We start from the raw sequence: 13343 nt of genomic DNA, 5'->3' as shown, positions 1-13343 counted from the left end.
GAATAAACAAGCCCAAGTAGGGTTGCCAGATTTAGCAAGTAAAAACCTATTTTATCTGGCAATCCTAAATCTCAGGGGCGAATTTTTTTGCTCTGTCACATCAACTATGGGATGCAAGAATGTAGAGTGTGAAAAAGTAGTATCAAGCATCAAAAGTAGTATTCTAGAGTCTTTAGAGATTAATATAATTAATGGGGTCTTCTGCTTAAGTTAGGGGCCATACTTAAATTCTCTTGAACCCCATAAAGGGGGGCCATCTTTTATAAAATTAAAGAAAGGGGGCTTTGGGGGCTGTCTTGCCCAATCTGCTTTTTTTGTATATAATGAAACCAGGTCCTGCCTGGAGAAGGGAAATGAGTTGTCTAAGGTCAGTGGCAAGGCTGGAATGGAACCTAGGTCTTTAGTTTCTGGCACAGCATTTTTCCTCTTTGTCATCTGTCTTAGTTCATTCAGACTCTGGCATTCTGTCTCTGCCCCCCACCCCAATTAATGTCCTTCTCAAATGTAAAATACATTCCTTTCATTCCAATAGTTGCAAAAGTCTTAATTCCAGCATCAACTCCAAAGTTTAAAGTTCAAAGTCTCATCTAAATATCTAAATCAGATGTGAGTGAGACTCAAGGTATGATTCATTCTGAGGCAAGTTGCTCTCCAGCTGTGAACCAATGACATCAAACATGTCGTGTACAAAATATGATGGTGGGACAGGCAGATGATACACATTCCCATTCTAGAAGAAGGAATGGGAAAGAATAAAGGAGTGACAGGTTCTGAGCCAGTATAAAATATTGAGAATAATCTTTGGCTCAATGCTCTGCCCTCCAGGCCCACAGGAGTAGATCGGAGGTCTTGCTCCTGCAACTTTGGGCAACCATACCCATAAGGCTTTGCTCTCCAAACATTGACCCCCACCCGAAAGGCAGTCCTCTGCCCAGGGGCCCACTAGCTCCCTTAAGGTATCTTTTGAAATCCAGGTGAAGGCAGCCACACATCCACCAGCTTTGCTTGGCACAGACCATGCCACACTGTTGCCCTCCAGGAGCCACACCTGGTATGTCTGAGGAGTGTGGCAACAGAGTTTGGAGAGCAAAGCCCACAATGTGAGGCAGCACTGGGCAGTAGAGGCCCCTCCTTTGATATCATTCTGCCTCTAGGCTCTGGCACTATGAACCTGTGATGGGAGGGACACCCCTCTTTTCACCCCCATGATCTCTGAAATGACTTCAGGTCATTCTTCCATTGTCTTGAACAATAGGTCCTGGCTTCTATTTAGATGGCTGACTAATCCCCCTATTGTCTTGATGAATAGCACCTGGCTTCCCTGAGAATCATATTAATCTTTTTATCAAATGGTTGCTTGGTCACACCTTTGTTCTTTCCCAAACAGGTTTTCTTAGTTTTTCCAATATGAGGAGGCTGAGAATTTTTCATACTTTTAAGCTTTCTTCCCTTTGAGTAACAATTTTGTCTTTAAATCATTTCTTTTCACATTTTACTATAAGTAGTCAAGAGGAACCAGGACACTCTTTCAATACTTTGCTTAGAAATTTCCTCAGCCAAATATTCCATTTTTATTGCTTACAAGTTCTACCTTCTACAAAACAGTAGGGCACACACACAATTCAGCCACGTTCTCGGCTACTTTATAAGAAGGACGCCCTTTCCCCCATTGACCAGACCAGTAACAAGTTCCTCGTATCCATCTGAGACATTATCAGAATGGCCTTTCCATCTGTATTCTACAAATATTTTGTTGATGACCACTTAGGTATTCTCTAAGAAGATTGAGAATCTCCTCTCTTTGTGATCCCTCACCAGAACCACCCTTACAGTCCATTCCTTCGTGGCAATGTAGGCTTTTTCTAGTTGGCACCCCAAACCTCTTCCAGCCTCTACTTGTTAGCTGATACCAAAGCAACTTCCACATTTTTAGGTATTTGTTACAGTAGCACTCCATACTTGGTACCAATTTCCTCTCTCAGTTCATTCAGGCTGCTGTATAACACAATAACCATAAACTGGGTGGCTGACAAACAACATAAATTTATTTCTCACAGTCCTGGAGTCTGGGAAGTCTAAGATCAAGATGAAGGTTCACTTCCTCATTAGATGGCTGTCTTTTGACTGTAACTTCACATAGTGCAAGGGGAAAGTGAGCCCTCTGGGGTCTCTTTTATAAGGGCACTAATCTCATTTGTGAGGGCTCTGACTTCATGACTTAATTACTTCCCAAAGGCTGTATCTCCTAATACCATCACCTTGGGGGTTGGAATTTCAAAATATGAATTTGGAGGAACACAAACATTCCGGCTAAAGAATCTGCTTGTAGGGCCCGGCGCGATGGCTCAAGGCCTGTAATCCCAGCACTTTGGCGAGCCTAGACGGGCAGATCAACGAGGTCAGGCAGAGGAGACCATCCCTGGCCTAACACGGTCGAAACCTGCGGCTCTCTACTTAAAATACAAAAAAAAACTAGGCCGGGCGAGGTGCGGGCGGCCTGTAGTCCCAGCTACTCGGGAGGCTGAGGGCAGGAGAATGGCGTAAATCCGGGCAGGCGGAGCTTTGCAGTGGAGCCTGCAGATTCTAGGCCACTGCACTCAGGCCTGGGCGACAGAGCGAGACTCCGTCTCAAAAAAAAAAAAAAAAAAAAAAAAGGAATCTGCTTGTTTTTGTCCCCTGCCATCTCAGGCATATTGGGGGGAGAGGGCAACCTCCAGGGTGACTGGGACCAGGGCCTAGAGTGGGAGCAGAGGCCCTTCTGACAACATCTCCAGAGTGATTCCTGCCCTTGTGATCCAAAAGAAAACAAAGCAAATAGAAGCAAAGTCAGTCCCTGGCACTGGTCAGACAGACAAAGCCCCAGACATAAGCAAGGGGGATTCTGCCATACGAGGTCCCTGGGGGATCAGGATCAGGGCTTGCACCCATCAGCCCGGCCTCATGACATGCAGAGCTGACTGGGCCTGGGCCTCCCCTCCCCCCGCTGGTGTTTTACAGAGTGTCTGGAGGAGAGCTCTTCGATTTCCTGGCCCAGAAGGAGTCACTGAGTGAGGAGGAGGCCACCAGCTTCATTAAGCAGATCCTGGATGGGGTGAACTACCTTCACACAAAGAAAATTGCTCACTTTGATCTCAAGGTCAGTAAGGGGAGAAAGAGAAAAGAATCAAGTTTAGGAAGAAGAGGCTTAGTCCCTCCTGGTGTCTTTCCCAGGATGGGCCCAGTGCCCACCAGCCCTCCTTTCTCATCTTACAATGAAAAACCCTGAGCTCCTGGGAAAGAGATGATGCTACAGAAATGTCCACCTTCTCAGTTTTATTTCTCATAACAGGTTTTCTGCACACAGGAGCTGACTGCAAGAAGCTCCTTAAATCAGACTTCAGGCACCTTATTTATTTCAGGTAGCGGGGATAACGCTTTCTAAATAAGTAGACCAGTGACAGAAAACTTGAAACCAAACACCTTTCACAAGACTGAACTTTTCGATAACAAAGAACTAGAAGTGTTTGGAGGATTGCTGAAGTTGGCTGACTCACCAGACCCTTTCACAGTGCAGCCTCCATCATCCCTTGACCAGAGCTTGTAAATCCTGGAGCCCAGGGACCACTGGCTGCTCTCCCCCACTCACCACCCCCACTCTGCTCCAAATTGTGGCCATAAAACTGCTTCCAGGGGCCACTGATCATTTGTGGTAACTGGTATTCAGGACTGAGAAAGTTCACTGTGACCGCATAGGACTTTATAAAGCAAGAATGTGGTCAAATTAGAAGGACAGTTCCCTTAGTAACTGAGCTCAGTTGCATAGACTGATGAGCCTATATAGATACTTAATGTGTAAATGTTCTCTAACTTGTGATCAATTCTATGACCTGTTTGCTGGGGAGATCCCTTCATTTTTCTATCCAGAAATCCCTGTGGTCTTTCAAGCATGGTGATGGGTGCCTGGGTATTGCTGCAGATACAAAATTCACTGAGGTCCTGTCTGAGATTACTTCCTCTTTTCCAGGGACCTTGGTATAAGAGATAGAAAAACCAGCAACTCTAAGTACTATGCTAGAAGGAAGCCCAGGGTGGGTGGGGAGGCTAAAGGAGGGGACATCTAAGTCCAACCGGGGTATCAGAGAGGGCTCCCTGGAAGAAGTGCTATTTAGTTGAGTTCTGAAGGATTGGCAGGAATTAGAAGAAGGGAAGGGCCTTCTAAGGAAGAAAGGCCAACAGAATACATGGTCACAAAACAGCGCAGTGCATTCAGGGAAGTACAGGCACAGGAAGTGTGTGCTGAGTGGCTGGGAAAGAAGCTGGGAAGAGTGCAGGAGGCAGACACAAGGATCTGGGAGCTAAGCCAAGGAGCTTGCACTTTACCCTGAGAGATAAAGGTTCCAGTGAACAGAGAAGTGAGGTGGGCATGTACATGTTTCAGAATGATCCCTCTGGCTGGGAGAACGGACAGGCTGAAGACAGCCTGGAGGCTGGGGCTCAGCTAGGAGGCTAATGCAATAATCTAGGTAAGATGTGAGGACGGGACAGAGTCAAGATCTTTTGCAGAGGTCAATTTGAGGATTGATTAGGTGCCTAATTAGAGGTAGAGATGAAGAAGGGGACAGAGTTCTGGATGACACCCAAGTTCTGGCTTGTGCCCCTGGCCCAGAGAGGGTCTGGCATGTCCATTGTCTCACAGTGGCTATGCCAGGGCATGGGCTTAGTTCCTATATGAGTCCCTACCCCTCTCTTACTCTACTCTGCCTGATAGGGTGACCTTCTATGAGTCCCCTTAGCATGGTCCCCCTTCCTTATGCTGATTGTCACCTTTTTTTTTTTTTTTTTTAAATACAGACAGTCTTGCTCTGTCACCCAGCTGGAGCACAGTGGAGTGATCACAGCTCACTGCAGCCTCAACTTCCTGGGCTCAATCTATCCGCCTGTCTTAGCCTCCTGAATAGCTGGGACTAAAGGCATGTGCCACCATACCTGGCTAATTTTTGTATTTTTTGTAGAGGCGGGGTCTTGCCATGTTGCCCAGGCTGGTCCTGAGCTCCTGGGCTCAAGTGGTCCACCCACCTCAGCCTCTCAGAAGTGTTGGGATTACAGGCATGAGCCACTGCATCTGGCCATGATTGTCACAGTTTTTTTTTTTTTTTTTTTTTTTGGTGGCGGGGAGACAGGATCTCACTCTGTCACTCCAGGCTGGAGTGCAGTGGTGCGATCTCAGCTCACTGCAGACTTGACCTCCCAGGCTCAGGTGATCCTCCCACCTCAGCCTCCAAGTAGCTGGGACTACAGGAACACGCCACCATGGCCGGCTAAATTTTGCATTTTTCATAGAAATGGGTTTTCGCCATTTTGCCCAGGCTGGTCTGGAACTCCTAGGCTCAAGCAATCTGCCCACCTCAGTCTCCCAAAGTGTTGGGACTACAGGCATGAGCCACTGCTCCTGCCTGTCACAGTATTTTTTAATACCTCCAACAGAAGTCTTCCAGAGTTTTACTGAGGCGTCACGGGTAAAAATTGGGGTCACCGAGGATGGTGAGGCCTGGGCAGGCCTTTGGACCTCAGGGTGGTAATAGCAAGAAATGGTCTTCCTTGATTGCACCTGTGTTGCCTTCCTGGTACTGCTGTGGACAATTTACTTGTTGTTTTCTTGTGTCTTTGCTGGCTCCAGGAGACCAGCTTCAAAATGGGCTTCTTTGTCTTTTCTCGAATGGGTCTGGTAGGAGGAGTGGCTGGAGCCCAGCAGGCACCAGTGACCACAGCAGGTTCGTGATGTTTGGCTTGCCTTTATGGCAGCTCGCTGTGGTGGGGAGAGTTAGCTAGGTTTGGAGTTAGCAGGCTGGGTTATCATATACCATGATACACCTGAACCTCAGCTTTTCAGCTTCAGTGCAAATAATAATATCTACCTGGCAAAGTTGTAAGTGTTAGAGAGAAGAAGCATTAAGTGCCAAATATGGAATAGGTGCTCTGTAATAGTAGCTGTTATTGTTATTCCCCTTCTCAGAATAGAGGAAAAAGGAAATAGAACTTTTGTTACAGTGTTTTGGGCCCCATAGACTAGGAAAACAAACCTGCGAGTACAGTTCTGTTAATAAATTGCCCAGCAGAGAGCTGAGTTGGTTGCTAGGTAGAACTGCTGGCGAGGGCCGGTAAGACTCTGGGCCTAACCTGGACATTTTCCATGATCTGGAAACGGTCTGGGTTTTCCCTGGATGCATGTGAGGTGAGAATGCTGCTAGTCCCCACCATAGCCAGGTATCCTTAGAGTTGTGAGGACTTGAGGTTTCTGATTCTTCCACCTATGGGTCCCTTGGCCTAGGTCCACCTGGGCAACTTCAGGAAGTGATGAGTAGCTGAAACTCAGAAGGATTACCTCATGATTGGGTAGATGTTTCCTGGAGCCAGAATGTGGGTATGCATGCCTCCTGGCTGGAACATTCTGTCAACTGGAGGGGATCATGCAATTAAGATCCAGCTGGTAGCTTAGGGGAGGCCTCTTGGCTCTGTGTTGTTTCCCACCATATAGAATCCACATTTTTCTTCCTGATTTTCATTCTCCATGATGGACTTTCACTTTCCTCTCCTGCTTATATTCTGTTACTCCTCGCCAAGCTCAGGGTCCTTACTACCCAAGGAACACAGCCAGCATGTTGTCTCCACACCCTTACCCATAACTGTTCTCCATGCACACCTTCCAGCTTGAAGGGGCAGGTAATGGAAGAGGGTTCGCTCTCTTGCCTGCCTTTGGAATGTGAACAACCTCTCTTCAACTGGTATTTGATCAGCTCCTCCTATGTTCGGCCATTGTGCAATGGACAGTCAGGCTCTATCCCTGCTCACCACATGCCCCTAGCCTGGTTGCAGGGAGCAGACAAGTAGACAATTTTGTTTTTTTCTTTTTGTGATAGGGTCTTGCTCTGTCCCCCAGGCTGGAGTGCAGTGGCACAATCTCGTCTCCCTGCATCCTCCACCTCCTGGGTTCAAGTGATTCTCCTGCCTTAGCCTCCTGAGTAGCTGGGATGACAGGCCCCCGCCACCATGCCCAGCTAATTTTTGTATATTTAGTAGAGACAGGGTTTCACCACATTGGCCAGGCTGGTCATGAACTGCTGACCTCAGGTGATCCCCACCGACCCCACCTTGGTCTCCCAAAATGCTGAGATTATAGGCACGAGCCACCATGGCCAGCCCAAATGGACAAATTAATATGAGATAAGCAGTATTGGTAAAAACAGGAGACAGAGCAAGATGACCAAATAGAAACCTTCACTGATCATCCTCCCTGTAAGAACACCAAATTGACAGCTATCCACACACAAAAAAGCACCTTTATGAGAACCAAAAATCAGGTGAGCAGTCACAGTACCTGGTTTTATTCATTATTTTATTTTATTATTATTATTTTTTTGAGACCGAGTCTGGCACTGTCGCCCAGGCTGGAATGCAGTGGCACGATCTCGGTTCCCTGCAAAGTCCGCCTCCTGGGTTCACACCATTCTCCTGCCTCAGCCTCCATAACAGCTGGGACTACAGGCACCTGCCACCATGCCTGACTAATTTTTTTGTATTTTTAGTAGAGATGGGGTTTCACTGTGTTAGCCAGGATGGTCTTGATCTCCTGACCTCATGATCCACCCGCCTTGGCCTCCCAAAGTGCTGGGATTACAGGCATGAGCCACCGTGCCCAGCCTACAGTACCTGGTTTTAATTTCATATCACAGAAAGAGGCACTGAAGAGGATAGGAAAGACAGTCTTGAATCATCTGCACCACTCTTTCCCCATCCTTTGGCAGCAGCCGTGTTGCATGGAGAAAGAACCTGTGCACTTGGGGGAGGGAGAGTGCAGCAATTGTGGGACTTTGCATTGAAAGTCAGTGCTACCCTGTCACAGCAGAAAGCAATACCAGGCAGAACCCAGCTGGAACCCATGGAAGGAGCATTTAAACTAGCCCTAGACAGAAGAGAATCACTCATCCCAGTGGTCAGAAGCTGAGTTCCAGCAAGCCTCACCACTGCAGACTAAAGTGCTCTGGGTTTCTAAGTAAACTCGAAAGGAGGTTTAGGCCACAAGGACTGCAATTCCTGGACAAGTCCTGGTCCTGTGCTGTGCTTGGAGCCAGTGGACTTGGAGGGTACACCTAGTGAGACATCAGCTGGGGTGGCCAAGGAAGTGCTTGTACCACACCTCCCCTACCCCCAGGCAGCACAGCTTGCAACTCCAGGAGAGAATCCTTCCCTTCACTAGAGGAGAAAAGAGGGAAGAGTGAAGAGGACTTTGTCTTGCAATTTGAATACCAGCTCAGCCACAGTCAGATGGGGCACAAGGCAGAGTCTTAAGGACTCCATTCCAGGCCCTAGATCTCAGACATTTCTAGACACTCCCTGGGCCAGAAGGGAATCCACTGTCTTGAAGGGAAGGACCCAATCCTGGCAGGATTCATCACCGGCTGACTAAAGAGGCCCTGGGCCCCGAATAGTCAGCAGTGATATCCAGTGTATCACTCAGATACATGCACTCAGAGACATGCTGGCTTCAGGCATGACCCAGCACATTCCCAGCTGTGGTGGTTATGGGAAGAGGCTCCTTCTGCTTGATAAAAGGAAAGTTAATGATAAAGTGTACTTTGTCTTGCAGCTTAGGTACTAGCTTGGCCACAGTGGGGTACAGAACCAAGTGGACTCTTTGGGTTTCCAGTTTCAGGCCTTGGCTCTTGGACAGTATTTCTGGACCTACCCTGGGCCAAAGGGGAGCCCACTGCCCTGAAGGGAGAGTCGTAGGCCTGACAGCATTTGCCATAAGCTGACTGAAGAGCCCTGAGGTCTTGAATATACACTAGAAGTAGTCACAGAGTACTTGCCATAGGCCTGGGGCAGTGGTGGCCATGGGGAGAGATGCCTCTGCTTATGGAAAGGGGATGGAAGAGTGGGAAGGGCTTTGTCTTGTGGCTTAGATACCGGCTGGGCCACATTAGAATAGAGCACCAGGTAGATTCCCAAGGTTTCCAACTCCAAGCCCTGACTCCTAGATGGCTTCCCTGGTGCACCCAAGGCAGTGGGGAAGCTCATCACCCTGAGGGAAGGACACAAGCCTGGCTGGCTTTGCCACCTGCCTATTGTAGAGCCCTAGGGCCTTCAGCAGACACAACTAGTAGCCAGGCAGCTGTTATAAGCCTTGGGCAAGACCCAGTGCCATGCTGGCTTCAGGTCTGACCCAGCACAATCCCAGTGGTGATGGCCACAGGGGTGCTTATGTTACCCCTCCCCCAGTCGCAGGCAGCTCAGTACAGAGAGAGACTTCATTTGTGTGGAAGAAAGTAAGGGAAGAGAACAAGAGTCTCTGCCTCATAAACCAGATAATTTTTCTAAATCTTCAAGGCAGTACCTTTACAAGCCTGCAAGAACCACAGCATTACTGGGCTTGGGGTGTCCTCCAATGCAGATATGGCTAGAGTGACCAAAAACTTAGATTACAACATTTACGTCTCTTCAAATATCTGGAAAGCCTTCCCAAAAAGATGGGTACAAACAAACCAAGACTGTGAAGACTAGAATAAATACCTAACTCTTCAGTGCCCAGACATCAATAAACATCCACAAGCATCAAAACCATCCAGGAAAACATGACTTCACCAAATAAACTAAATAAGGCACCAGGGACCCATCCTGGAGAGACAGAGATATGTTACCTTTCAGACAGAGAATTCAAAATAGCTGTTTTGAGGAAACTCAACGAAAATCAAGATAACACAGAGAAGGAATTCAGAATTATATCAGATAAATTTAACAAAGAGATTGAAATAATTAAAAGAATCAAATTCTGGAAGTGAAAAATGCAGTTGACGTACTGAAGAATGTGTCAGAGTCTCTTAGCAGCATAATTGATCAAGCAGAAGGAAGAATTAGTGAGCTTAAAGACAGACTATTTGAAAATACACAGTCAGAGGAGACAAAAGAAAAAAAAAAAGAATGAAGCATTCCTATAAGATCTAGAAAATAGTCTCAAAAAGGCAAATTTAAGAGTTATTGGCCCTAATGAGGAGGTAGAGAGATAGAGGTAGAAAGCTTATTCAAAGGGATAATAACAGAGAACTTCCCAAAGCTAGAGAAAGATATCAATATTCAAGTACAGGAAGGTTATAGAACACAAAGCAGGTTAAACCCAAATAATAATCAAACTCCCATAAATTAAAACAAAGACATTTAATAATCAAACTCCCAAAAGTCAAGAGTAAAGAAAGGATCCTGGCCGGGCGCGGTGGCTCAAGCCTGTAATCCCAGCACTTTGGGAGGCCGAGACGGGCGGATCACGAGGTCAGGAGATCGAGACCATCCTGGCTAACATGGTGAAACCCCGTCTCTACTAAAAAAAAAAAAATACAAAAAACTAGCCGGGCATGGTGGCGGGCGCCTGTAGTCCCAGCTACTCGGGAGGTTGAAGCAGGAGAATGGCATGAATCCGGGAAGCGGAGCTTGCAGTGAGCCAAGATCTGGCCACTGTACTCCAGCCTGGGTGACAGGAGTGAGACTTTCCTGGTCTTCAAAAAAAAAAAAAAAAAAAAAGATCCTAAAAGCAAGGAGGGAAAAGAAACAAATAGCATACGATGAAACTCCAATTATGTCTGGCAGTGACTTTGTAGTGGAAATCTTACAGGCCAGGAGAGGGTGTCATGACATATTTAAAGTGCTGAGGAAGAAACCTTTATTCTAGAATAGTATATCCAGCAAAAATATCCTTCAAACATGAAGGAGAAATAAAGACTTTCCCAAACAAAGAAAATCTGAGGATGTCATCAATACCAGACCTGTCCTACAAGAAATGCTAAAGGGAATTCTTCAATCTAAAGGAGAAGGACATTAATGAGCAATAAGAAACCATCTGAAGGTGCAAAACTTGTAATACTAAGTACACAGCAAAACACAGAATATCATAACAATATAATTGTGTATCAACTACTTGTATCTTGAGTAGAAAGATTAAATGATGAACTGATCAAAAATAACTACAACATTTCAAGACAGTACAATAAGATGTAAAATGTAGTGAGGAGAGAAAGTTAAAGTGTAGAGTTTTTATTAGTTTTCTCTTTGCATGTTAGCTTGTTTATGTAATCAGCATTAAGTTGTCATCAGTTTAAAATAACGGATTATATGATAGTATTTGCAAGCCTTATGGTAACCTCACATCAAAAAACCTACAGCAGAGACACAAAAAAATAAAAAGCAAGAAATTAACACTTAATACCAGAAAAAAATTACCTTCACTAAAAGGAAGACAGGAAGGAAGGAAAGAAGGAAAAGAAGACCACAAAACAACCAGAAATGAAAAAGCAAAGTGGCAGGAGTAAGTCCTTACTTATCAGTAATAACATTGAATGTAAATGGACTAAATTCTCCAATTAAAAGACATAGATTGGCTGAATGGATTAAAAAACAAAAAACAGTTAAGAGGTTCCAATATGGCCGAATAGGAACAGCTCCAGTCTGCAGCTCCCAGCATGAGTGATGCAGAAGACAGGTGATTTCTGCATTTCCAACTGAGGTACCGGGTTCATCTCACTGGGGCTTGTCAGACAGTGGGTGCAGCCCATGGAGCAGGGTGGGGCATTGCCTCACCCGGGAAGCACAAGGGGTCAGGGAATTCCCTTTCCTGGCAAAGGGAAGCTGTAACAGACAGTACCTGGAAAATCCAGACACTCCTACCCTGATACTGCACTTTTCCAATGGCCTTAGCAAACAGCACACCAGGAGATTATATCCCACACCTGGCTCGGATGGTCCCATACCCACGGAGCCTTGCTCACTGCTAGCACAGCAGTCTGAGATTGAACTGCAAGGTGGCAGTGAGGCTTGGGGAGGGGCGTCTGCCATTGCCGAGGCTTGAGTAGGTAAACAAAGTGGCTGGGAAGCTGGAACTGGGTGGAGCCCAGCACAGCTCAAAGAGGCCTGCCTGCCTCTGTAGACTCCACCTCCGGGGGCAGGGCATAGCTGAACAAAAGGCAGCAGAAACTTCTGCAGACTTAAACGTCCCTGTCTGACAGCTTTGAAGAGAGTAGTGGTTCTTCCAGCACAGAGTTTGAGATCTGAGAACGGACAGACTGCTTCCTCAAGTGGGTCCCTGGCCCCCAAGTAGCCTAACTGGGAGAAACCTCCCAGTAGGGGCTGACTGACACCTCATACAGCAGGGTGCACCTCTGAGAGGAAGCTTCCAGAGGAAGGATCAGGCAGCAACATCAACCGTTCTGCAATATTTGCTGTTCTGCAGCCTCTGCTGGTGATACCCAGGCAAACAGGGTCTGGAGTGGACCTCCAGCAAACTCCATCAGACCTGCAGCTGAGGGTCCTGACTATTAGAAGGAAAACTAACAAACAGAAAGGACATCCACACCAGAACCCCATCTGTATGTCACCATCATCAAAGACCAAAGGTAGATAAAATCACAAAGATGGGGAGAAACCAGAGAAGAAAAGCTGAAAATTCTAAAATTCAGAGCTCCTCTTCTCCTCCAAAGGAACACAGCACCTTGCCAGCAATGGAGCAAAGCTAGACGGAGAATGACTTTGACTAGTTGAGAGAAGGAGGCTTCAGACAATCGGTAATAACAAACTTCTCCAAGCTAAAGGAGGATATTCGAACCCATCTCAAAGAAGCTAAAAACTTTGAAAAAAGATTAGACGAATGGCTAACTAAAATATACAGTGTAGAGAAGTCCTTAAATGATGCGATGGAGCTGAAAACCATGGCACAAGAACTCTGTGACACATGCACAAGCTTCAGTAGCCGATTTGATCAAGTGGAAGAAAGGGTATCAGTGATTGAAGATCAAATGAATGAAATGAAGCAAGAAGAGAAGTTTAGACAAAACAGAGTAAAAAGAAACGAACAAAGCCTCCAAGAAATATGAGACTATGTGAAAAGACCAAATCTATGTCTGATTGGTGTACCTGAAAGTGATGGGGAGAATGGAACCAAGTTGGAAAACACTCTTCAGGATATTATCCAGGAGAACTTCCCTAACTTAGCAAGGCAGGCCAACATTCAAATTCAGGAAATACAGGGAATGCCACAAAGATACTCCTCAAGAAGAGCAACCCCAAGACACATAATTGTTAGATTCACCAAAGTTGAAATGAAGGAAAAAATGTTAAGCACAGCCAGAGAGAAAGGTCGGGTTACCCACAAAGGGAAGCCCATCAGACTAACAGTAGATCTCTCAGCAGAAATTCTACAATTCTCCAGAAGATAGTGGGGGCCAATATTCAACATTCTTAAAGAAAAGAATTTTCAACCCAGAATCTCATATCCAGCCAAACTAAGCTTCATAAGTGAAGGAGAAATAAAATCCTTTACAGACAAA

The 13343-nt window shown here is 46.2% G+C and overlaps 1 protein-coding gene across 4 annotated transcripts in view; it reads left to right on the top strand.

Annotated features, from left to right (window-relative positions):
- The window catches only part of DAPK2 (death associated protein kinase 2), a 141634-nt gene that overhangs the window by 73105 nt on the left and 55186 nt on the right, over positions 1–13343 (top strand). For all 4 annotated transcript variants that reach the window (XR_001887827.1, XM_017884975.1, XM_017884972.1 and 1 more), the window contains exon 4: positions 2998–3136. Coding sequence is in view for 3 of the 4 variants with exons in the window: in XM_017884975.1 (XP_017740464.1) it covers positions 2998–3136 (139 nt within the window). In the remaining variant the exon portion in view is untranslated. The remainder of the gene's footprint in view (positions 1–2997; positions 3137–13343) is intronic.

Source organism: Rhinopithecus bieti, unplaced genomic scaffold (genome assembly GCF_001698545.2).
Source record: "Rhinopithecus bieti isolate Rb0 unplaced genomic scaffold, ASM169854v2 scaffold_13262, whole genome shotgun sequence".
Taxonomy (NCBI): Eukaryota; Metazoa; Chordata; class Mammalia; order Primates; family Cercopithecidae; genus Rhinopithecus; species Rhinopithecus bieti.
Note: the sequence above shows the minus strand (reverse complement) of the source record. Positions and strands in the feature narration are given on the sequence as shown.